The sequence below is a fragment of the Oculina patagonica genome, chromosome 1, assembly GCF_052425735.1.
Source record: "Oculina patagonica isolate OP01 chromosome 1, crgOcupat, whole genome shotgun sequence".
NCBI lineage: Eukaryota > Metazoa > Cnidaria > Anthozoa > Scleractinia > Oculinidae > Oculina > Oculina patagonica.
In genome coordinates this window covers 47,840,867-47,864,329 of record NC_135758.1, presented here as the reverse complement: position 1 = coordinate 47,864,329, position 23,463 = coordinate 47,840,867, and the positions used below count along the sequence as shown (strand labels likewise).

At 38.7% G+C, this 23,463-nt stretch overlaps 2 protein-coding genes and 1 long non-coding RNA gene across 3 annotated transcripts; all 3 read left to right on the top strand.

Annotated features, from left to right (window-relative positions):
- Positions 1-88: 88 nt before the first annotated feature.
- LOC144651049 (uncharacterized) lies at positions 89-1,990 on the top strand. Its single transcript, XR_013570252.1, has 2 exons — positions 89-516; positions 946-1,990. It is a non-coding gene; the product is annotated as an uncharacterized LOC144651049 (long non-coding RNA).
- Positions 1,991-4,235: 2,245 nt separating this feature from the next.
- On the top strand, positions 4,236-6,395 carry LOC144651043 (uncharacterized). The gene is made up of 2 exons (XM_078510905.1): positions 4,236-4,296; positions 4,694-6,395. Exon 2 carries the CDS (start codon positions 4,695-4,697, stop codon positions 6,336-6,338), a length of 1,644 nt encoding a protein of 547 aa, XP_078367031.1. The 5' UTR covers positions 4,236-4,296; position 4,694; the 3' UTR covers positions 6,339-6,395.
- Positions 6,396-15,767: 9,372 nt separating this feature from the next.
- LOC144634674 (uncharacterized) lies at positions 15,768-22,503 on the top strand. Its single transcript, XM_078493705.1, has 2 exons — positions 15,768-15,834; positions 20,289-22,503. The coding sequence occupies exon 2, from the start codon at positions 20,291-20,293 to the stop codon at positions 22,361-22,363; it is 2,073 nt and encodes a 690-aa protein (XP_078349831.1). The 5' UTR covers positions 15,768-15,834; positions 20,289-20,290; the 3' UTR covers positions 22,364-22,503.
- Positions 22,504-23,463: the final 960 nt, after the last annotated feature.

Below are 23,463 nucleotides of genomic sequence, written 5' to 3'. Positions count from 1 at the left end.
TTTTTTTTTAAAGTGCCCAATTCCTCTCCCCTTGCCCTCCTTCACCTCTGCCAACTGAGCTCCTCTCAAATAGCTGTTAAAAAAAACTCATACATATTTTGTGGCTTGTCTGACAAGTGATTACTTCAACATCTACCTAATAGCTATTTGTGGGAAAATATAGAAAATCGTTCTTTCGACTTCTGTCGCGAAATCCAAATATTGCTCGATCATAATCGTCAGCTACTTTTAGAAGGAAACACTATGTAATGCCCAATTCTCAGTGCTAAAACTAAAACAAAAGTATGGCAAATGGTTATGAGAATGAATATCTTGAGCAAAATAGCAAAGTAACTCTAAAGCGATTTAGGTACAAACTTGAGGATATACATGTGCAGTGTTGTGATTTACCAGCATAATGAATTGCTTTAATAAGGAAATGCTTGTTCATAAAAACCTTACTTATGTTTCTTTAATCAAATTTGCAGTCTGATAAACAGTTTGTCCAGGAGTTGTTCAGACCTGTTAACGAAAATGGTGAGTGCCTCTTTTAAGCATTTAGTATGGTGTTTATGATACGGATCCTAGAGAGACTAGAGAGTACATTTATATTACCAGAATGTACACTAACTGCAATAAGGCTTGCTCAGTTGCTGAACACTGCACTTTTATCGTGTGTTTTTCTTGTGCTTGGTAAAGTTACTTTTTACCACTTTAGCATTTGCTTTCAGAATTCTCTGCAAATGAGTTCAACATGTAGGGCTGGTAGCACTAGTGTGCTATTGGTTTTTTGTCGGGCCTTTAAAAGTCATGTATGTCAAAGTGCCTTTGGGCTTAGGTTAGACTGCCTTCTACATGAACCGCCTGAACAACTCACTAGGTCCTCATTCATACCCGTATTCCTCATTTTCCCGCACCTATCCAGAACTTAATCGCTTATTTCATGTTTTTTTTTTTTGTTTTTAGGCGAGCATCACACACTTGGTGACTTGTTACATGAATTTGTTCCTGAGGTGCTCGCTAGTGGCAGTGCATTGATTGATAATGAATGGAGAGTTGTAATTCAAGGAATTGAACCCCCTCTAGAGACTCCTATACACTGGATTAGTGAACATTTTAGCCATCCGCACAACTTTTTGTACATTGTTATCGTGCGGGTTGTGTAGTTTTACTGATGGCATCCATTTCAAGTGTCCACAGGGACTGAACCTGCTCGCAGTAAAGCCATAATTCGCGGTCATTAGAAACAAATTCATTTTCCTTTGTTTTTTGTGATTTAGAAGCGGATCATGGAGGGAATTGCGCATCTCTGGGTGGTCATTTCTTCCAAAAAATTATCAAACAATATCTTGAAAAAAAAGTTGAACGATAACGCAAAAGACGCATTCTAATAATATTCGAGCCGGCAGTTCCCTCCCTTCCCCGTTTTCACCGCCAGCTATCGCAAATCCCTTCACAAACCCGCTTCAATTACTTAAAATTTATGTTTTCACTAAACTTTAGTTTAGTTGCGTTTAGACCTTAATCAGGTCTGATATATGGGGAAATTAAATTGTCGATGAAGGTGTTATACCCTTTTATTCCTTTTTGGCCTAAATGAAGTGACACAAGACAGAGAATTTTTCCTCCGTTTGGGAGTTTACCAAAGGTTTTTTTTTCCTCCGTTTGGGAGTTTCACTTTCAGCTGGTTTATTTTCTTGTTAGCTGAAGAGACCAGAAGTGATATTGCAATAATAGAAATTAAATATAACGCGAGAAATAAAGCGAGATAAAAAAATAAACTAAAACGAGATAGAAATAAAGCAAGAAAACGACAGTTCCCCACTTATGAATAAATCCCGTGCAGGTAACCCTGTACTTCGTAAACTCGGTGCTTTGCTCATCGTGAAGGTTTATTCTTGGTTTTAATGTATAAAGTTACAGAATGCATAGGAAAAAGTGGACAAGTTGTTTAATAGTGACAAAATTGTAATGTATGATAAAGGTTAATTTGCTAACGTTTTATAAATGTAGCCAAACTGATCTCCTTTTTTATGTTGAGCAAGTTTCTTGCACAAGTTCCCTGATTTGTGTAAATAAGATCATTTAACTAGTACTTTTGCGGAAAGTATAGAAACTTTATACAACTAAAGGTTTTTAAAAAAACATATTTCTTCCAATATTATGCTCAACTGATCAGTTAACGCCTGCTAATTCAAGAACATGCATTTTCTAGCAAGATAAACAGCTGTCGGTGTTTTGATAGCGTCAGTTGTGTTCCTTTTACTTTCAGGTTAATTGTATACAAAAATCATTATCACCCAGCTTAAAATTTACCATCTTTATTATTTACTACACATTTGATGATCTCGACATTGCTGATCCTAGCAGTATGCAGGACGCGGCGTGTCACATATCAACCTAGTAAATGGCCCAGCTCACAACGAGTCTCGCGTAGGTCAGTTGGTTAAAGCGCCCAACCGGTATCTGGGAGGCCATGGGTTCGATTCCCGTCGGGGACTCGGATCTTTTCTTTGTCCCATCCTCGTCTCATTGTTGAACAATTCATCTTCATTATTTATCACCGAGCTTTCACTTTGCCATCTTTCCAGAGAGTTCCATTCATTTTCCAAAATACATCAAAAACCTAATGCAAAATGTTCACAGCTGCGTAACGTTTGAGAAGTATCGAGCATTGCGGTGTTAATTCATAAAACTTCGGTCAAGTTGACGGAAGTTTTATTTCACACTTCTGGAAAACGTCTTTGTTAACTGCTTTAACCATAATTGGTTTTGACAGCACAAAAGAAGCATCATTAAAAGCTATTCTTTTTCATGTAAATATTGGAGTTCAAAATAATACGCAGTTAAAGTAATTAGTAATACCCTAACGAAATTTGTTTGAAAGTATATCGAGTCCGATGTGCCGTAATATAGATCTTCCTCAACAAAAACGAGATAACTTTTTCCATGTTTTAGCTACAATCCACGCCTCGACCAGGAAATTCACAGGAAACCCTAACTGTTTAGTAAAATGTAATATGATATAGTATTATGTTAACGCTTTAAACAAAAAACAAACTTTGCAGTGTTGTTCCTATTGTAGCTTTTCAACAGTACTGACAATGTGCATTGTCAATAGGGGTTTATTTGTAACAGCAGGGTTTTTTTTAATAGCGGTGTCTACTTTAATTATTTTCACCAAGGATCGAAATTGTAGTTCTCAAGGAAAATCTCTTCATAAAAGCTCTTCATACCAAGAAGCAATCTACAAAATGAACATTTCGAATATTTCATCCAGCTTATGGCAATATGCAACAGAAATAAAATATAAAGAGAAAAATATCTGTTACTGTTTGCTATGGGAAAAAACTTTAAACGAGGCCGTTTTATTTGTGGATGAAAAAATGTGCAGCAAGTAATGTCTGCTTTAGGAAACCGTTTCACACGAGAAACGATTTTAAAATGAAAAAAAAAAAAAACAAACAGATGCAGCTGAAACGTTCTAAGTAAGTTTTGAAGTAATATGAACGCGTTCCAAATAGAGATTGCTTTAGGACGTTCTGGAAGATGTAACAGTTTTGGGATTGTTGTCACTACGATCAAACATCGGGTGATGTTGCATATATTCCTATTCCGAAATATGGAATAAGGCGCTATTTTACGTTATCAGGCCTGATAACTGGTCGGGCATATTGGCCGTATTTACTCGGGATGATTACTTTCCGTATTTACTTGCCTGTGTACACAGGCGTACGTATTTACCTAAACATATAATACGTTTTTGACGTATTACTCGACTTCCCAGGTAAATTTGGCCATTCATGTTTCCATGATTTGTACTGCAATTTGTGTTTACCAAATTGTTTACCGGGGACAGCAATCTAGTTTTCATCGCAATCTGGGAAAGAGTACAAAGATAAGAACTAAAAGTTAAGAAAAAAACGCGAAGGTTAACTGATGGTGCATGGAAAAGCAGTAATCCCGAGTACACAGTTGAACGAGCCAAAATGAGGAAGTAAAAATAAAGTTTCCAATTTGTTTGCCATCCTTCAATTTTCAGAGAGAAACAATATTTTTCTGGGGATAAAAGAATAGCCAGTATTACGTAATATTAATGACCAGATGTTATGAAACTGGTGGGATCATCCATGTGATCAAACAAACAAAAGAATCGTTTAATAGACAATTATAGAACACAATTGTCTTCCTTTGTAATCGTTGCACATATAAGTTTAAAGCTGTTTAAGATCAGATCAATGTCTCTTCCCATCTAAAGAGGATTTCGCCTCAGGATATCGTTTGCTGTTGAAGAGTTTTGGAGCCTTTTTATCTCAGGTACTTATTATCATCTTTATCCGTTGACTTCTTTTACTGTTTGCTGTTATATGTTTTTCAGTATCATCAGTGTCATAAGCTCTTTTAAAAATCCCTGAGCACATCTGAAAACACCCCAAGTGCATGACTCTTTACAAAAGTATCCAAAACGTAAATCTCACCGAACAACCTCTTCAATCGAGTCTGGCGATGAAATCGCATTTTAGATAACTGTTTCTTTGAAGCTTTCCCGATTAAGAATCTCTTTTAATCTTTTCCTTTAAAGAATCAAAAACTAAACGTTAATTCAGACATAAAATCAACTAACAAGCATTTCTCAAGCAATTCCTTAGTCAGATCTTTGCCTAATCTTCAATCCATGTGTAATGTTGTATTATTATTTCATTTTGTTTTGAAGAATGGCTCCAGCCTTCCACGTGCTGTTCTTTATGATAGCCCTTACCGTTCGAGCAAATGCAGCCGAAATCAGTTCAGCTGACAACGCTCTGGTCACCTTGTATCGACAGGTAATACAACAGCAGCTGTTATATCAAGAACTTATTAGATCCGATGGCGACTCTGGAGTGAAGCAAGTGCGAACTGCTCACCATGGAACGCGTAAACATACAAGTCACAACGGGCTTCTGCCAATTCACGAGCATGCTAACGACATCCGCACCGTTGGTTTGGGAGAATTCAATGTGGTCCTCGATGGATTGCAATTCAGGACCAGGCAAATGAATGACTACCGTCTCGACATGGCCAGCAGGACCAGCAAGGACTACCACGCTACTGAAGAAATTCCATTTCCAGAAGTTCCACCAGAGGTAAGAAACAAAACCACCGTGGATGCACAGATTGTCGAGATGCGTGAATGGTTCAAGGCATTTAAATATCAGAATACTAGCCACAGAGATTACAGACCCTATTTCAAGCCAGTGCTGTGCTACCTTGAAGGCGCCTGGACCACGGCAACAAAGGACAATATTGAGGAGCAGTTTGAAAGCGACAGGCATTTCACTGATGCGGAATCCTGGCTCGACTTACAAGAGAAAATTCGCTTCACCTCCTACACTGGAAGAAAAAACCTTCTCGAGAACTTCTCATACCTGCCAACCACAGTCATAGACTTTATCGATGACACCATCCCTGTTTTGGCCCAATGGAATTATCGAATTTTGTGTCATCCACTGAAACGCCAACTTCCCTCGAACAGGTTTCGTGTGGAGCAGAGCAGTACGAAGAGCAGAGCATATGAAGAGCAGAGCAGTACCAGAGCGGCAAGATTCCAACTTAATCCCAGAGATGCAGACCGATGGTATGAGAAATTCGATGATCCCCCTTTTACGTTGCTTGACCAGCTTATGAGTGAGATCCCGGGAAAAGATAACTACCAAGGCAACCTGACTGATGAAGCGTTTGGCATGCCAGCCCATACAATCGACCCCAAGAAGTCGGGAAAAATCAACGCCGGCTACTATCATCGATGGTTCAAAGATCAAAACCTGTTTGTGGCCATGAACACTCAGCCAAGAGTGGCCGGAATGACGCTGGAGACCTGCAAATCGTATTGGAAGCCCAAATGCAAAAAGCTCACTCAGAAGTTTTCGTATGCGATTCCATTGGAAATAATCTATATGACACCCCTTAACAGATGGAACCCATTTGAACTCGAGTACAAAGGTTCAGAGAGGGACAAACTCGGGAAGACAGTGTTTGAAGGAGGTCGCAATGGAGGAAGAACCCCCGATAAGGCCTACAATGGTACCAACAGTAAGAAGTACTATCAGACCCCTTCAGCCTTTTTCTCAGGACAAGAAGTAAGCACTGATGCTGCAGATACCACCCAAGGTAGCGTTGGTGTGTTGGATAAAAATGGCGCTGTGAGGGTCACCCGTGCCAGTGGAACACGCATCTTCTTCCCGCCAATAAGCGGAGTTGGAGTCTTACGTCAGCGCTATCCCATAGTGCCTGTTCACGGGGAAGGCAGCGCTGTATGGAAGGAACTGGAAGCAATTAAAGATCTTCTCATGAAGTCCCTGAGCGTTAATATAACCGCTTAGGAGCCCATTTTGAACCAGCTCCAGAGTTAATGGGTTAAGGGACAAATTAGATGTTAAGTTTAGAACCTGAAATCTCCTTTAAGGGCCCATTACAGTATCTTTTGGGGCCGTTGCTAGGGAGAATTCAATTGGCTGTAACTTGATGTATCTTTGATTTTATTTAACCAAATTTAGACAGTAGTTTTAAAGTGCGAGTGCAAGCCAGTTGATGACGTCATGGGGGCACGACTAATGTCACGTGACCCAGAACAAAAAACTGAGTTTTTCGCAAGAACCTTACGGTTTTATTCATAGTTTGTAGTATTATTTCAATCCGTACATTGATCTTAAAAAATGCAAGCATGCGTTTTCCGTTAGCAAAAAAACTTGAAAAATAAGGACAGAAAATGTGTTCTGTTGACCACCTTTTTGAACACAACTTTTACGTTGTTTTGATTTTCCAAAAACGCATGCTTACGTTTCAAGAAAATTGTATTTTCTTCCGATTTACTGCAAAAAACAGAAGGTACGCTTTTTTCGTTCCGAGAAAAGTACGCATTTTCGTCCGTACCGGAAGTAAAATTTTACGGTGACTGATTGGTTGAAATCATCGTAATTGACATTGCCGCACTAAGTTGGCTTTCCGCACGCTCACGTACGCTTCAAAAACTATAATTTTCCGACACGGCAAACTTTCGACTAACTTGCTTGTATTCGTTCAGCTTTAACGACGTTTACTGCCGCTCAACTAACATGTAGACGTAATGACAAATGTAAACAGAGTCGGTCGTAAGTATTAAAAAGAGTTTAGTGTTAGTTTCTTTATTTTCGGTTCGTAATTTGCGAATTAGCGTAAACGGCGTTATTATGCTTTGAGCAAGAAGGCTACAATTCGTAGTTCGGTTGAATAAATAGTTAACGTTTGTGAGCTGAAATGTTTTTATACAGGTGTTTTATATAGTTTAGTTTTCGCTGTTTTGTACCTTTGTGAATTTTTCATGTGGTAGGACTGCTGTACTAATCATTTTAGCAGTTTCTGCAAGCAATTTACGGCAGATAAATCGAGTTCATTCCTAAATATTTATTCGGTAACTGCGTAAAAATAACCTTATCTTCGTTTCGCGAACGAAGTGAATCGTTGTTTTTTCTATGAGCCTGGTTTAGTTCAAGTGACAATGCTTTAATTTTTGCCCGTGGCTTTCACAGATTTCTTCAGTGAGCTGAATGGTTAACCGATGAAAACACGGTAGCGCCGCACATTCGCATGTTTTCTAATGCATCGGCGCTGCTGTTAAAAATATTTCGGCGGTCTCGGATACTTGCTTCGGGCTTCGTATATGTTTTGCAATCATTTAGTATGAAAAACGTTTTTTATTTCTATTTACCCAGTTTGCTTTTGCTGCAGAACAAATTTCCGTGATAGGAATATGATTCACAATCAACCGAAAGGGAACTAAACTCGCGTAAAATTTAGCCGCTAATGCGAGAAAACCGGAAATAAAATTGCACTTACGTGGCAACCGCGTAGCTTGGCAACGAGATACTGTAATGGGCCCTTAAAAGTCAAGAATGCTTGTAACCGTAGTCAGATAAGCATACGATGAAAGAAATACATGTAAAAGAAGATATAAAAATAAAACGGGATGCAAAAATCCGGACCGTGTATTTAGTTCACATTAATAATAAAAACAGCAAATGATAACGGTTTAACTTTGACACGGCTTCGTATGATACAAGGTATAAATTCGTATCTTCGCCTTCGACATCTAAATTTGAATTGTGAGGTTTATTTTCATAACGGTAAATATTACCATCGAAGCTCGAGACTTTTTGGCGTGCTATTTTTTGCTCAGGTTAATGAAAAGAAACAAATTACGCACAAAAAAAGTCACAACTGAAAATTTTCAACTGGGTTGAAATGGAAATGATATCAAGTTAACTCTAACTAGGAACTCACATGAACTTATTTACTGTATTCGCCAAGTCATGTGGTTTTCAGCTGTCTCTTAAAAATATTTACAGTATTCTCTCTTCACAGCCAATGTTTGATCGGCTAAAGAAAACCACATAGACATAAAAAATAGTTAGTTTTCTTAATCTCTGCCAAGAGATCCGATAAGAGAGTTTTCTTTTGCTTCACTTTCGGAAGATTGAAATTTATAGTTTAGTTGAATTTAAGAGTCCCAAAAACCTCAAATAATTGAACAAAAAAGCTTGCTGCTATGAACGTTTTATGTATTATATAAAAATCAAATCATTCGGTTGTTTTAGTTATCGATTGAAAAATTTTGTATAACTTGTGCAGTAAATATAAGCTTTCGGCAGCAGAAGTCGAAAAATCTATTTTTCTGTATTGTTTTCCACAAATACCTCTCAGCAGGAGCCCTGCTTTAAGGTAAACATAAAATGTGAAATGTGCCATAGCTTTTTTCCGTCCAAAACGTTTTTTTTGATAAAATCGAGAAAAACAAATTCGCCCAGAAGATCGCCAAATATGGCCGAACGCGAAATCTAAATTTCATTTGGCGTTCGCGTGTAAAGAAGAATTGAAACGTTTCGATGCTTTTTCCTGAAAGACAATGTATTCAGCGTACAAAAACAGACATCATCTTGACTTGAACATCATTCCACAAAAAAAACAAAATTAATTTTTTTTAAAGTGCTTTTGTTTGATAACGGGAAAATTCCCAATTTAGTATTAAAATTCAGAGAAAATGACATGACCCAATCCTCTCCCCCTGCCCTCCTTCACCTCTGCCAACTGAGCTCCTCTCAAATAGCTGATTAAAAAAAATACATATTTTGTGGCTGGTCTGACAAGTGATTACTTCAACATCTACCTAATAGCTATTTGTGGACAGAAATATAGAAAAATCGTTTTTTTTCGACTTCTGTCGCAAAATCCAAATATTGCTCGATTTTTAGCGGAGCTCCTTAGCGGCCCGTAAGGGCCGCAGAGCGGAGCACCATACCCATAAAAAAAACACATGAAATAAAATAGGAAACCTATGCATCCGAGTTTTCATGGTCATCATGGCTAGCGGCATGCCTCGCGGGCGCGTACGGCGTACGTACGGTGTTGCGCACATCCGGGATCTTGAAAGGTCTCGGCTTTTGTTTTTCGCGCGCTTTCCGTGGCTCCCCGCGCTACACAACCGATCTGTCAGGTCAGCTACAGCAATCTACAGTTGATCTTAGTTGAAAAAGCGGTTTGGGAAGTTTCTTCTCCTGAATTTTTCAATTTTTTGGAAAGCTAGGAATATAAGCCTAAACCTCAGTGTTATTTTTTCAATTCTTTAGAGTTGCTCAGTTTGCCTTATATTGTGTTCTTTTACTGCCCTTCTAAAATATTGTAATTTCAAATAATTATTAGGTTGTATGATGGCTGGGAGAACTTTGACCGAAGAGCAGAAACGAAAGAAGAGAGAGAAAGAGAGAGAACGACAAAGAGAAAAGAGAAGAAAGAGAACCGAAGAGCAGCATGAAGCAGAGATAGAGAGGCGAAGGGAAATAGCAAGGAACATAACGGAAGAGCAGCGTAAAGTTGAGCGAGAAAGACAACGGGAAAGACGAAGGAACAGTACCGAAGAGCAACGTGAAGCACAAAAAGAAAGACGACGGGAAATACAAAGGAACAAAACAGAAGACCAGCGTAAAGCTGAGAGGGAACGGCAACGGATAATAAGAAGGAATAGTACAGAAGAGCAGCCAAGTTTACGCGGGGAGCAGCAAGAGGCGAGAAGATTTTCAGGTAAATTCTATATAATAAAAATTTTGAATTTATTAGCCCGGCGCGTTGTGAACTTATCAAAACTTAGGGAGTAGTAGAGAGTGAGTTTTGTGACATCATTTCACAATACTACTGCGGACAAAAGATACAAAATGGCTGCTGATGCTAGATAATGTAAATCTTCCGCTTTTTGGAAGGACAAGAGCCCATCTTTATTGTAGCAACGGACTAACAAAATCCCAGAGAAAGCTGTGTGCCTAAAAACAGAATCTGCTGCGCTAATAGAAAAGAAATTCTGCATAATTTGCCCATTAAGGATTTTCGGACGTTTTGATATGGTGAATGCTTAACGTTTCTCGGAATTTGTCAAGCTCTTTCACGGAATTGACGGTACAGTAACCTCTCGTTTATTTTGTAGATTAACTCTTTTCTATTTATTTATGCGTGTTACGTTGTGAATTAATCGAAACCGAAGGCCATGAGCAATCGATGAAATCCATGATCAATATTGCAATCGAAATAAATCAGTCGGTTGATATTGATAAGCTTAATCACAGGCAGCCCAAGCTAACGATAAGAGCCACAGTACTCTAAGATTCAATTTATAAGGATTTGTATGGGAATGAAACAATTTTCTTTTACGACATAGAAATTCGAACGTTTTATGAAGTAAGTGACTTACACTGTTCCTGTGTCGTGTTCTTTCTTGTTTGCCAGCTCCTCGAGCCAATTTGAAGCGATTTGGACGAGTTATCGCTTTGCGAAATTTTGAACACGTGTACTTTATTAAATATTCCCAAGGCTGGAAACTATTTTCGACAGCTTCTCACTCGAAGCGAAATATGGTGCAGTCCAAAGTGCAAGCCCTTTTGCAAAAGTAGCGCGAAGGAGAGAAGAGATGCAGTTGTGAACGAGGTGAAGCGGGTTGAACGCGAGAGAAGGTACGTGCACTTGGTGCAGTGTAGTCAGCAAGGACAATGCTTGAGGTGGGAAGAGCTCGTGATTGGAAGGAAATTGTCCTGGAAAGAGCTGTGGGCATGGGAACCGGCGCGACTGAGCTTCTTAGTTAAGTCAACGTATGACACGCTACCATCTCCAGCCAATCTTGTACGTTGGAAAGTGTCTGAAGAGAGTAAGTGCCAATGTGGACAGTATGGCACACTGCGTCACATCTTGTCTGCCTGCCCCATGGGTCTAAAAGATCGATACACCTGGCGACACAACCAGGTACTGAGGGTCATCGTGGAAGCCATTGAAACGAAGGTAGCTGATATTAATCAAGGGAAGTTGCCTGTGAAGGAATGTCAGAACAAAGTTGTGTTTCACCAAGAAGGGAAGAAGGGAGCGACAAAACCATCCCCAAAGAAACAAGTGGTGGACGAGAGGTGGCAGGGAACATGGAAGGTGGCGGCTGATTTGGACAGTGCCCTTGTTTTCCCCATTGTAACAACAAGCCAACGCCCGGATGTTGTAGTGTGGAGTGACGATGCCAAACAAGTGATCTTGCTTGAATTAACAGTGCCGTGGGAAGAGAACTTTGGAGATGCAGAGGACCGGAAATACAGGCGGTACGAGGAACTTATTGACGCTTGTAAAGAGGCTGGCTGGAATCCAGAATATTACCACCTTGCTGTAGGTTGCCGTGGGTATGTTAGTCAAGAACTGGCAAACTTGATGCGTGGTCGGTTTGGATTCACCACAAGAGAACAGAGAACGTTGGTAGCCGCCCTGCAACAGGCAGCAGAGAAAGCCTCGTACTTTATCTGGCTAAAGCGTGATGACAAAGTGTGGCTCGGCTAGTTTTTTATTTTCTTTTCAACTCATGTCCCAGCCAGCACCAGCTCTTGTGAAGCCTCCTTAGGGAGGGGCCCCGCCATGGCAGAAGACAGTCGAGGAGTAGGGGCCGAAACTGTCTGCCATGGTTCCTCCTGACGACTTCCAAGCTGGATCCAGCATTGGAGCTGCTGGCTGGGAAGCACCGCAGTGTTTTACTACTTCTTATCTTCCGTGAAATTGGTCAAATCGCTACAGAATTTCCAGCACCGTAATCTCCGGTAATTTCTCTTTCCTATCGTTGTCCATTTGTTTCCGAGTGCTCTAGTGAATCGTAGAAAATTCTTCCAAAGTGCGATTTTTGCTTTTCTTGTTATGCGCGGCCCATCAAACCACACACAATATGGCGTCAGGTCGACAAAATCGACCTCAGCGGTGGAGGGGCATGGAGTTATTGTTACTTACTCCAAAACACGCTGTGAGACCCGGCGAGGTCGATTTTCTACCGGAAATAAAAACCAGCGTTTAAGAAATCACGTGCCGGTGATTTTCTATTTCCTGTAGAAAATCGACCTCTCCGGGTCCCACAGCGTATTTAAGAGTTAGTGACAATATCGCCATGTCCTCCACCACTGAGGTCGATTTTGTCGCCCTGACGCCATTTTGTGTGTGGTTTGATGGGCCGCGCATAACAAGAAAAGCAAAAATCGCACTTTGGAAGAATTTTCTACGATTCACTAGAGCACTCGGAAACAAATGGACAACGATAGGAAAGAGAAATTACCGGAGATTACGGTGCTGGAAATTCTGTAGCGATTTGACCAATTTCACGGAAGATATTTCGCTTCGAGTGAGAAGCTGTCGAAAATAGTTTCCAGCCTTGGGAATATTTAATAAAGTACACGTGTTCAAAATTTCGCAAAGCAATAACTCATCCAAATCGCTTCAAATTGGCTCGAGGAGCTGGCAAACAAGAAAGAACACGACACAGCAACAGTGTAAGTCAATTTTATTCATAAAACGTTCGAATTTCTATATCGTAAAAGAAAATTGTTTCATTCCCATACAAATCCTTATAAATTGAATCTTAGAGTGGCTCTTATCGTTAGCTTGGGCTGCCTGTGGCTTAATCAAAACAGAATTGAAAGGAATTAAATTTTGTAATTTTTCACATCATCGATTTTCACTGTCATTATCCACAACAGATTCATAATAATCATTGATCGATTTAATAGATGTTGTAGCATATTTTCATGCTTTTATATTTACACCAATGTCCAGCATTTCTGTTTTCACTACTAGGCATTTGTGTCTTTGTGTGTTGTCTGCCTGAGAATCATGATAGCAAATTGGCCAGATTTTTGCCAGATAGCCATAATAGTTGAAACAGAGTAGAACATCTGGATAGGGTGCATTTGGCACAAACGAACGAACAGGAATCAGTGTTTCTCTCCTCTATAATTCATGTCTACTGAAAGCTACAGTGGAACCTTGATTTAACGAACCTCTATATAACGAAGTCCTCGATATAACGAACGATATTTTTCGTCCCAGTAATAGCAAAACATATGGAAAAGAACCTCGATATAACGAAACCTCGATAAAGCGAACACATTTTGCCAGTCCCTTGGCCCTTCGTTATATCGAGGTTTCACTGTACTTAGAACAGTAAATAGTAGTGTTCACATTGATTTGCTAAGTACTAGTTTTGATGTTTGATGACTCAATGAAGGTTAGCTGTAAAGAAACGATAGATTTCCCGTAGTGTGAACAAGCCCCAGGCCATTTTTAATAATGACATTTGCTCTCAAAACCCAGTTTCGCAAGGAGTGTGCTATTTTAGGTTATTTACAAGAGCGACGGTGCTTATCACCATAGTTTCGTATTTCTGTGTTACTGTCTCAAAAATCTTATCAAAGAAATCATTTTTAACAACACCAAGCATCGAAAACGAATTTCGAAGTTTCACTGAATTCCACTGAATCACTTAATAAACGAGATCTACACGTGAGAGTTTTTCTGTAGTTAACTTGGTTCTTGTGAACTTTGGAATTTATTTTCTCCGACTCTGATACAAAATTGTTGTTGCTGTTATCACGGATAATTACTTACATCTTTAGTTTTTAAAAAGGGTAGAAAATAACGCAATAGGATTTAAATTATTCTGGCACTTGATTTTTGTCAAACGAAATTTAATATTACTCAATTTCCTAATGGATTACGTCTTAACATACTCTTGGTCTTAATTGGCACGACTGATATTTTTATTCGCCTCTACTGATCATATCACAAGGCGAGACGAAAAAAAAACCATCATCTTGCCGATTTTTAGGATGTCACAAAAAGTAAATACAACTTCGAATAATAAAAACTTTTAATAATTAAAATGCTCAGTGTTTTTTATTCCTTTCATCACTGTTCTCCCATTCTGTCGTATTCTCTCACGTGGGAGATTTTTATTTGGCTATATTAGCCGTTTTATACTGTGCTCCTTTACCGTAAATCACAAATTAAATAGTTTATTGTGGTCGCGATCGATCATTCTCAATGTCTGCATTCAGTGGTGTAGCAGCTCTCGTAAGCTTGTAATTCTGCCGGTCCTCTAGTGTAGCAGTTGCTATTGTCTTTGGGGCTAGCGGCATTGTTCCTGTTGTTTGCTTTGTTGTTCTCTCGAAGGGTAGCCAGCCATTCATGTGAGACGTTGCAAGGGCTACTGCACGACCACTCTACATTCCCAGCTATCGTGAAATGCTGCGTGTTAAGCGATAAACGTAACTCGCACCACGGGTTTATAGGGTCACTTGATGAGTGAGTCATATCTATTTCACGATAATTGTGATCTATTCTTTTCTGTACATTTCGAATCATTACGTTGTGGGGGATAATTAGGAGAAGTTTGAAAAATTCGTCTGCTTGTTCAGCGGGATTTTTAATGGCATGTTTGTGCAGCTATTGTAACTTTTACAAAAAACCGAAAATGCTCAATGAATTGTTTATTTGCAATCGAGCAAAGATATTGTTCGGTTCTGAAAAATTGTTAGACTTTTTTTTGTGTAATTACCAGTTTCTTTTAATCTGATTCTTCTTTTACTTACAAAAGACGTAAGGTATAAACTATTCTAGAATTAACTAAAAACCCCGTTAAAAATCAGTTATGAAGTACGAATGTTGTTCGGTTTAAAACCAGACCAGGGAGAATATAAATGAATCAAAATTAACGAGAAGTATTGAAAGAAGCCAAAAAAAGTTTGCTCTTGAGCATTTTCTACCAAGCTGCTGTGCTAGTCCAAAAAAGTAGAAAGTCGATATAACTAAGCCAAAGATAAAACATGAAAAGAAAATGTTACCCGTAGAAAAAAGAAAAATATTATAATGTTAATGGCGCATCGTTTTCTTATTTAAACAGTTTTCACACGATTTAAACAATAAACAACTAAAACGCTTTTATTCTATAAAGCTGCAGAAATGTGAAATTAAGATAAGGACCGTGTATCGCGCACTTCTTTGTCTTAATGCACATTTCAAAAAAACAAAAACAAAAAATATATCGTACGAAATGTCATTCTTGTCAGGACAATGCTTGCAGCGGCAAGCCATGGAATCGCCGTGGTTGTAGTCACTTGAAGAAGAGCAAATGAAAAAGAAACGAAATTAGTCATTGTTTGCTATATTTCCAGGTGCAGTTTTTTTCTTATGGAGACAGAGAAAATTATTTACAGTAGCAATCACACATCCCTTCAGAAAGAAGACAACACCAATTACCAGCATATTCAATGCTAATGAAATGTTGAATTTACCTTCATATGATCAAACAAACTTACCGTTGACACAATAATACTTCCTAAACAAGTTTGGCACAGCAATTACGTTTATTTTTCTTGCGACAAGCTTAAATTTAAAGATCTTCAGTATTTTAATCACATTGTAGTTTTCGTTCGTCTTGAGAGGATCTTACTTTGGGACGGCCGACTACCTTGGAAGAATTTCAGTTGGATCGTTACATCTTAAGCACCGGTAGGTTTCTGTTTTCTTTCATTATCATTTGTTGTTGTTATATGTTTAGCCTGGAACTATATTTTTCTGCAATTCAACGAGTGCTCTTTTGTTTATCTACCATGGACGCAATGAAAGGCAAGTTTTCATATTAACTGATTAAACTCGCTGAAGTTCATCTATAAGCGAGCAATTGGTCGATAAAAAATTTAGTTTTATCAATCGAAACCAATACCAATAGTTTAAAAAGACATTTTATTTATCCAAGGAGATGAATTCGCCGAATCTCGTCTACAAGCGGCAAATGAAAAAAATGTTTTAGTCATATTGATCGAAACCGATACAAATAACTTAAAAATACATTTAATTTATCCAAGGAGATGAATCTAAATTAAACTTGAAATGGAACTCCAAATCTGTTTAATTGGCAGAAGAAAAAATGGTTTACCAAACGGTATATGCTCCACGCACATCGAAGGAAAATATCATGAACGTTTTCAGGACGGATAGATTATCTTTCTATGTAAACAGTAAGACTGTAGATGGTGCAGGTATATAATTTAAGAAACAACGGCTTTAAGTTTTGCTTTTTCCTATGTCACGACACAATTCATAGGAATCGTGACATTTGTTGTGCTTTCCTTTTTTTTGAAGAAAATACAAACATTTTATAATGAAATGCTGACCACGGAAGTTAAATTTTGAGACACTTTCCATTTTGTTCCCTGCGCTTCAACGAGGGGAGAGGCGCTCACATGAATATTAATGAATGTTTTCTTACGTTTATTTTCTTTACGTTATTCGACTTTGCATATGTTGAGGAATAACATACTAAAAGTCACCGTGAATCGGAGTATTGGAACCTCGTCTTTTTTTGCGATATTTGAACTACAATGAAAGATGAGAAATTTAATTTATTCATAACTAATGTGATTTTTACAAGTAACATTGAAGGGTCCTTATCAACAGAAATAATCAAGCTAGCAAAACCAAACAACGACAAGCCAACAAATCAGTTTACAACAAATGTAGCAGTTATTACTTATCCTATTTATTGCGTGAAATGACATTACTATTCTGCCCTTTTTGGTACCTTAGAGAACGTACCACCAGCGGCCGGATTCTGGCATAGATGCAAATATAGTAACAACGTTCGCCAATCGGATATTTCATTAAAAAAGCTGAGTTTTCTTCAAAAATTAAAGATACTGAAAACTGATAAAGTATAATTATACCTTTTTGATGAAAGAATAAACGCTGGTCAAAAACGTTACCGTCTGATAACTAGAATTGCGGCAAACAATTATGGCGGGAGTCTTTGATGAAACCCTTAACATAATCTGTCAGAAAACGTAATGCGTGAATTTGCTCCCCCAAAACCCTTTCTGCTTATTGGAAGGTGCCAATAATTCCAGGAATCAACACTGATTGATCTTTGCAAAAGTCCCCCGAGTGACTGAGCCGTCACAGACGCCGGGGACAAAACCCGGCGTAACTATGGGCACGCCTCCATCTCTGCACTAAATTCTTTTACAAAAGGATGAACAAATTCTTTCAGGAGTAGCAGAATGATTTTGGACAAAAGAAAAAGGGTTAAAACATTTGTAAAAAGTTTGGTAACAACCTGCAAATGACTTCAAATTATTTATAAACATGAATTCAAAATTGATTTAAACCACAGTGACAAGTTTGGTATCACTCTATATCCACTCTACATTAGCATTTGTATACAGCCACGTCAAATGCTATACAGTTTTGTACGCCAATTAGTCCAGTCAAAGTAGTATTGCACCCAAAACAAATTGCAACAAAAATTAAACATGCTGTTCTTGACTTCAAATTTGGTGTAGAATACGCTGCTGAAAGTCACCGTAAATCTAAGCATTAGAACCTTGTATTTTTTATGACTTTCAAACCATTGGCAAAATTCCCAAATTGGCTGGTATGTAATATGGCGGAACCAAATAAAACAAAGTTTTAGCGTCTGTAATTCCACGAATAATAAAGAGAGCTAAACCAAAATTGATATAACAACTGATTGATTCATTACCAATATGGTAACACAAATGTTTTCATGTGTTACGTAATGATGGCGTCACAGATTTCATTCCAATAGCCGCCATTGATTTTTCGGGAAAATATGTTCCGATCAATTCAGATTTATAAAAAAAATATTTAAGAAATCAGAATATTTTTGTCTTGCAGTAACTAAAATATCAAAGTGAGAAAAATTTGGCCTGTATTTTAAATTGGATTTAATATTTTCACACTAAAATGTACTGCAACAAGTCGAGTTAAATGGTCAAAGTGATCACTGACGAAAACATATAGATTTTAGGTCCAATATTATCGAAATGTTCTGAAGAGACATAACCGCCCGCCCTAACGCTGTTGCAGTGGCTTTTACGGAAAGGATCATTTCTTAATTAACAAATACATAAGCTGAAATGAACTCGAACTTTCACGTCTCACAGATCCTCAGTGCAACTTTCTACAACAACACCTGAGCAAAGTAAGCTTATACACGGCACCCGTTTGGTAAATCAATTTTGAATTCATGTAAATAATTTGAAGTCATTTGCAGGTTGTTACCAAACTTTTTACAAATGTTTTAACCCTTTTTCTTTTGTCCAAAATCATTCTACTACTCCTGAAAGAATTTGTTTATCCTTTTGTAAAAGAATTAAGTGCAGAGATGGAGGCGTGCCCATAGTTACGCCAGGTTGTGTCCCCGGCGTCTGTGACGGCTCAGTCACTTGGGGGACTTTTGCAAAGATCAATCAGTGTTGATTCTTGGAATTATTGGCACCTTCCAATAAGCAGAAAGGGTTTTGGGGGAGCAAATTCACGCATTACGTTTTCTGACAGATTATGTTAAGGGTTTCATCCAAGACTCCCGCCATAATTGTTTGCCGCAATTTTAGTTATCAGACGGTAACTTTTTTGACCAGCGTTTATTCTTTCATCAAAAAGGTATAATTATACTTTATCAGTTTTCAGTATCTTTAATTTTTGAAGAAAACTCAGCTTTTTTAATGAAATATCCGATTAGCGAACGTTGTTACTATATTTGCATCTATGCCAGAATCCGGCCGCTGGTGGTACGTTCTCTAAGGTACCAAAAAGGGCAGAATAGTAATGTCATTTCACGCAATAAATAGGATAAGTAATAACTGCTACATTTGTTGTAAACTGATTTGTTGGCTTGTCGTTGTTTGGTTTTGCTAGCTTGATTATTTCTGTTGATAAGGACCCTTCAATGTTACTTGTAAAAATCACATTAGTTATGCATAAATTAAATTTCTCATCTTTCATTGTAGTTCAAATATCGCAAAAAAAGACGAGGTTCCAATACTCCGATTCACGGTGACTTTTAGTATGTTATTCCTCAACATATGCAAAGTCGAATAAGGCATGTTTTATTTTTGTTGCAATTTGTTTTGGGTGTAATACTAAGTTGACTGGACTACATAGTCCTAGGCTTCGTGAGTCCGTTTTTAACTTTTTCGCTAACACAGGGCCGTGACCAAACCTTTGCCATAGACGAGGAAAGAACTTTCTTGGGGTATCTGTTGGCATGCCTTCCAGAAAATTTTGAAATCTAGAAGCTCCGAAACTCTTTCTGAGACGTTTTTCATGACGCATTTCTTTAGAAAACTTAAATTTGTTCAACTACGGATTATTTTCCCAACAAAACATATTTTGTTTTTAATTTTGGGCAAAAATCTAGACGAGGCAAGTGCCTCGTCTTGCCTCTTGCTAGTTACGGCCCTGTAACATTTAATACTGCTTTTTGACCCCTTTTTTATACTGCCTTTTGACCACTGTCCACGCTTGGTTCTAGAATGTTACCGTAATTGGGATGAAGTTTTTCTTTGCATGCTACTTATTGACATTATTGGGAGACTCACTGTTTGATATTTTCAAGGTTAATAATACACTTAAAAAACAAATAATGAATAAGTGTAATCTACACTCGCTGCCCTAGCCTTACCCATGCAATTTCACTTATTTTCATTTATTTCAAATTGTATTGTGATAAACTTATGCTTATCTTCTGCTCCTTGAGAGTTCCACCATCTTGCAATTTATTAACGTTGAAAATGTGCAACGGGAGAGAACAACTTCCATTCAATCTAGGACTTCTAGAAGTCTTTATTATGAATATCGCAAATTTTGAGGGACGCTATAGATCCCAAGACACTTACTGTTACTTTTTTATTACTGTTTTTTTTTTTTAACTTTTAATGCAAAACACACAACAGGCACAACTTACAAATGGCATATGCTTACCATACGAGTACTTACACTACTTATAAAGACAGATGCTAATCTGTTACTAACACTTACCAAAAAAAGAGTAGCGTATGCTACTTACCAGCAGGGGGCCATAATGCCTAGCTGCATACTGTGAATATCAAGCTTAAGTACTATGAGTTTTTAACGATAAAATAATTTCTTTTCATCTTTTATAGAAATGGCTGCAGCTTTCAAAGTGCTGTTCTTTGTGATAGCACTTACCATTAGAGCCAGCGACTCTGAGGATTCCTTTAAAGACAGCAAAAAGGAAATGGATTCATTTCGCCAAATTCTGGGCGCATTATCCCGACAGGTGATGCTGCAGCAGCTGTTTGTCGAGGAACGTATCAGATCTGAAGGCGACTCTGGGGTGAAGCAAGTTCGACTTAGTCGCGAAGGAACGCGTAACTACTACACAGAGAACCATGGAAGCATCGGGAGAATTCTGGCAATTCACGACCACTCTAACAACGTCCGCACTGTTGGTTTGGGAGAATTCATTGGAGTACTCAATGGAGTGGAATTCAGGACCAGGCATAACGACTACCGTCTCTACATGCCAAGCAGGACCAAGAAAGACTACCACGCTACTGAAGAAATTCCATTTCCAGAAGTTCCACCGGCGGTTAAAAATAAACCCACAGTAGATGAACAGGTCGCCGAGATGCGTGAATGGTTCAAGGCATGGAAGTCTCAGGATCACTCCGTCAGAGATTACAGGAAGTATTTCAAGCCAGTGCTGTGCTACTTGGAAGGCACTTGGACCACAGCAACCGAAGAAATTGATGAGCCGTTTGAAAGTGACAGGCATTTCATTGATGCGAAATCTTGGTTTGACCTGCAAGAGAAAGTTCGCTTTACCTCCTACACTGGAAGAAAAGACAATCTTGAGAACTTCTCATTCCTGCCAACCACAATCATAGACATAATCAATGGCACCATCCCTGTCTTTGCCCAATGGAATTATCGAATTTTGTGTCATCCACTGAGTCGCGATGTACCCTTGAACAGGTTTCGTGTGGTTGACGAGTTTCACAGCAGACTTCCTGCACGAAGGAGATATGAAGAGCAAGCCAATACCAGAGCGGCAAGATTCCAAATCAACCCCGAAGACTCAGACAAGTGGAAAGAGGGAATCAATAATCCAAGATTTACTTTTCTAGATGAACTTATGAGTGAGATTCCAGGACCAGACAACTACCAAGGCAACCTGACCGATGAAGCGTTTGACATGGCAGCCCATACAATCGACCCCAAGAAAACAGGAAAACTGAACGTTGCGTACTATCATCGATGGTTTAAAGTGATGGAAAAAGACGCAATGGGACAGTCTACGCGGCATCGCGGTTATGCAGATGAAAACCTCTTCATGGCAATGACCACTCAACCAAAAGTCGCAGGAATGAATCTGGAAACCTGCAAAAAAGGTAAAAAGGGTAAACCTCAATGCAAAACTATCACTCAGAAGTACTCGTATGCGATTCCATTGGAAATAATCTATATGACACCTCTGTACCGATGGAACCCATTTAATATCGAGTACAAAGGTTCAGAGAAGACGCCGTACGGAAAGACAGTGTTTCAAGGAGGTCGCAATGGAGGTACAACCCCAGATAAGGCCTACAATGGCACCAGTAGCAAGAAGTATTATCGGACCCCTTCGGCCTTTTACTCAGGACTGGAAGTAAACACCGATGCTGCAGACACAACAAGAAACAGCGCTGGTGTTTTGGATAGCAGTGGCAAAGTAAGGATTACCCGAGCCAGTGGAACACGCATCTTTATGCCAGAGATAAGCGGAGTAGGAGTCTTGCGTCAGCGGTATCCCATAATGCCTGTTCATGGAGAAGGAAGTCCCGTATGGAAGGAACTTGAAGCAACAAAAGATATTCTCATGAAGTCAAAAACGTATGGTTTTATGTACAGGGAGCCATTAGGGGGCGGATCTGGTGTCGTGCCTACCGCGCCTCCAGACAAACCTATCACGCTGAAGATGGAAGACGCTACCAGGACCCCACCAGGCGCACACACTCATGAGGTCACTTTAACAGCTGCTGAAGTAAGTGAGGCAAAGAACCGGAGGAAGTCGTTCACAAAGTTAACATCAGCTGGAGCTGGACACCAACACACCCTTGTTATTGCTTGGAGGAAGAACAGCTGGATGATCCGCCGCTGTGATGACCACGACAAAGGAAAGTACAGGTGTCTGGACCAACATGGAATGTATCTCGATGAAGAACCGACCGTGTAGAAGCAATCCTGGATTTACGAACTTTGTAGCTTAAGGGTACAAATTAGCTGATTAGTTATGTCATGATGATTGAGGAGAACCCTCACTGGCTTTTGGTAATATTGGTTGTAGTAGCAGTCAAATAATCAATCGTTGAAATAAAATGGGAATATGAACTCCAGATCTTCTTTATTTGGTAATATATTTAAGAATCAAACTTCCTGCTATATCTTTCTATGTATGCCCACTCAACAAACGCTAGCGGGCTGTATTATTCCTGATATGAGCAAATGCAGAACGGACCATTTAAGAAATATTCAACCATATTTATTGTGGTGAACTCCAAGTGAGCTGGCTGAAAAGAAAAGAACAAAAACAAACAAACCAAAAATAAAAGACCTACGTCTTGACTTTCTCAACTGATACTCATTCCGACGCGATACGATGTTTTGCTCATAAATTTCTGCAAACCAAAAAAAATTGTTGCGAGATGATGCTTCCAGGTTATAATTCGAATTCGGAATGTTTATACGGCTCTATTTTGAAACATACCAGGAAACATTTTTTCCTAAATCCTGGTACGAAAACATATCTTCTCAAGCCATGTGAAGATATGTTTTCTTGGCAGGATCGAGAAAAAAACTGTTTCCTGACATGTTTTAAAATAAAATGCGAGATTAAAATTTCGTCTTCAGGTGGCTTGTAATGGCTAAGACAATTACGTCTTATTTCTGAAGAATAACTTTAAAAACAAATTTGTGTAGGTCTTAGAAATGAACAACTTGATATCCCTGTAACCATGGCAATGTAAACGAGGTCAACTAAACCCTAAATTTCACCTCTACAGGCCAATAAATTAAAAAATACCCCATGAATGTCTGTTTTTGATATGTTTTTTCATTTAAAAAAATTCACAAAAAGTTCAAAATATTTTGTCGATAGGATTCAGAGCTACGTCAAATTTTTCATAAATTTAAGGTGGCTTTAAACACTATTGACATAATTTTTTGAAAAATAAAACAAAAACTTTTCATGTTCCCTCATAATGGATATAAATGATCATGGCACATAGATATAAGCTGTTGGGGCTGCGAAACATATTCCAAATGAGACGATTCCAA

What these genes read in the sequence shown, in the direction of transcription:
- LOC144651043 (XM_078510905.1), top strand. Translation starts at nt 4,695, where the DNA reads ATGGCTCCAGCCTTCCACGTGCTGTTCTTTATGATAGCCCTTACCGTT.
- LOC144634674 (XM_078493705.1), top strand. Translation starts at nt 20,291, where the DNA reads ATGGCTGCAGCTTTCAAAGTGCTGTTCTTTGTGATAGCACTTACCATT.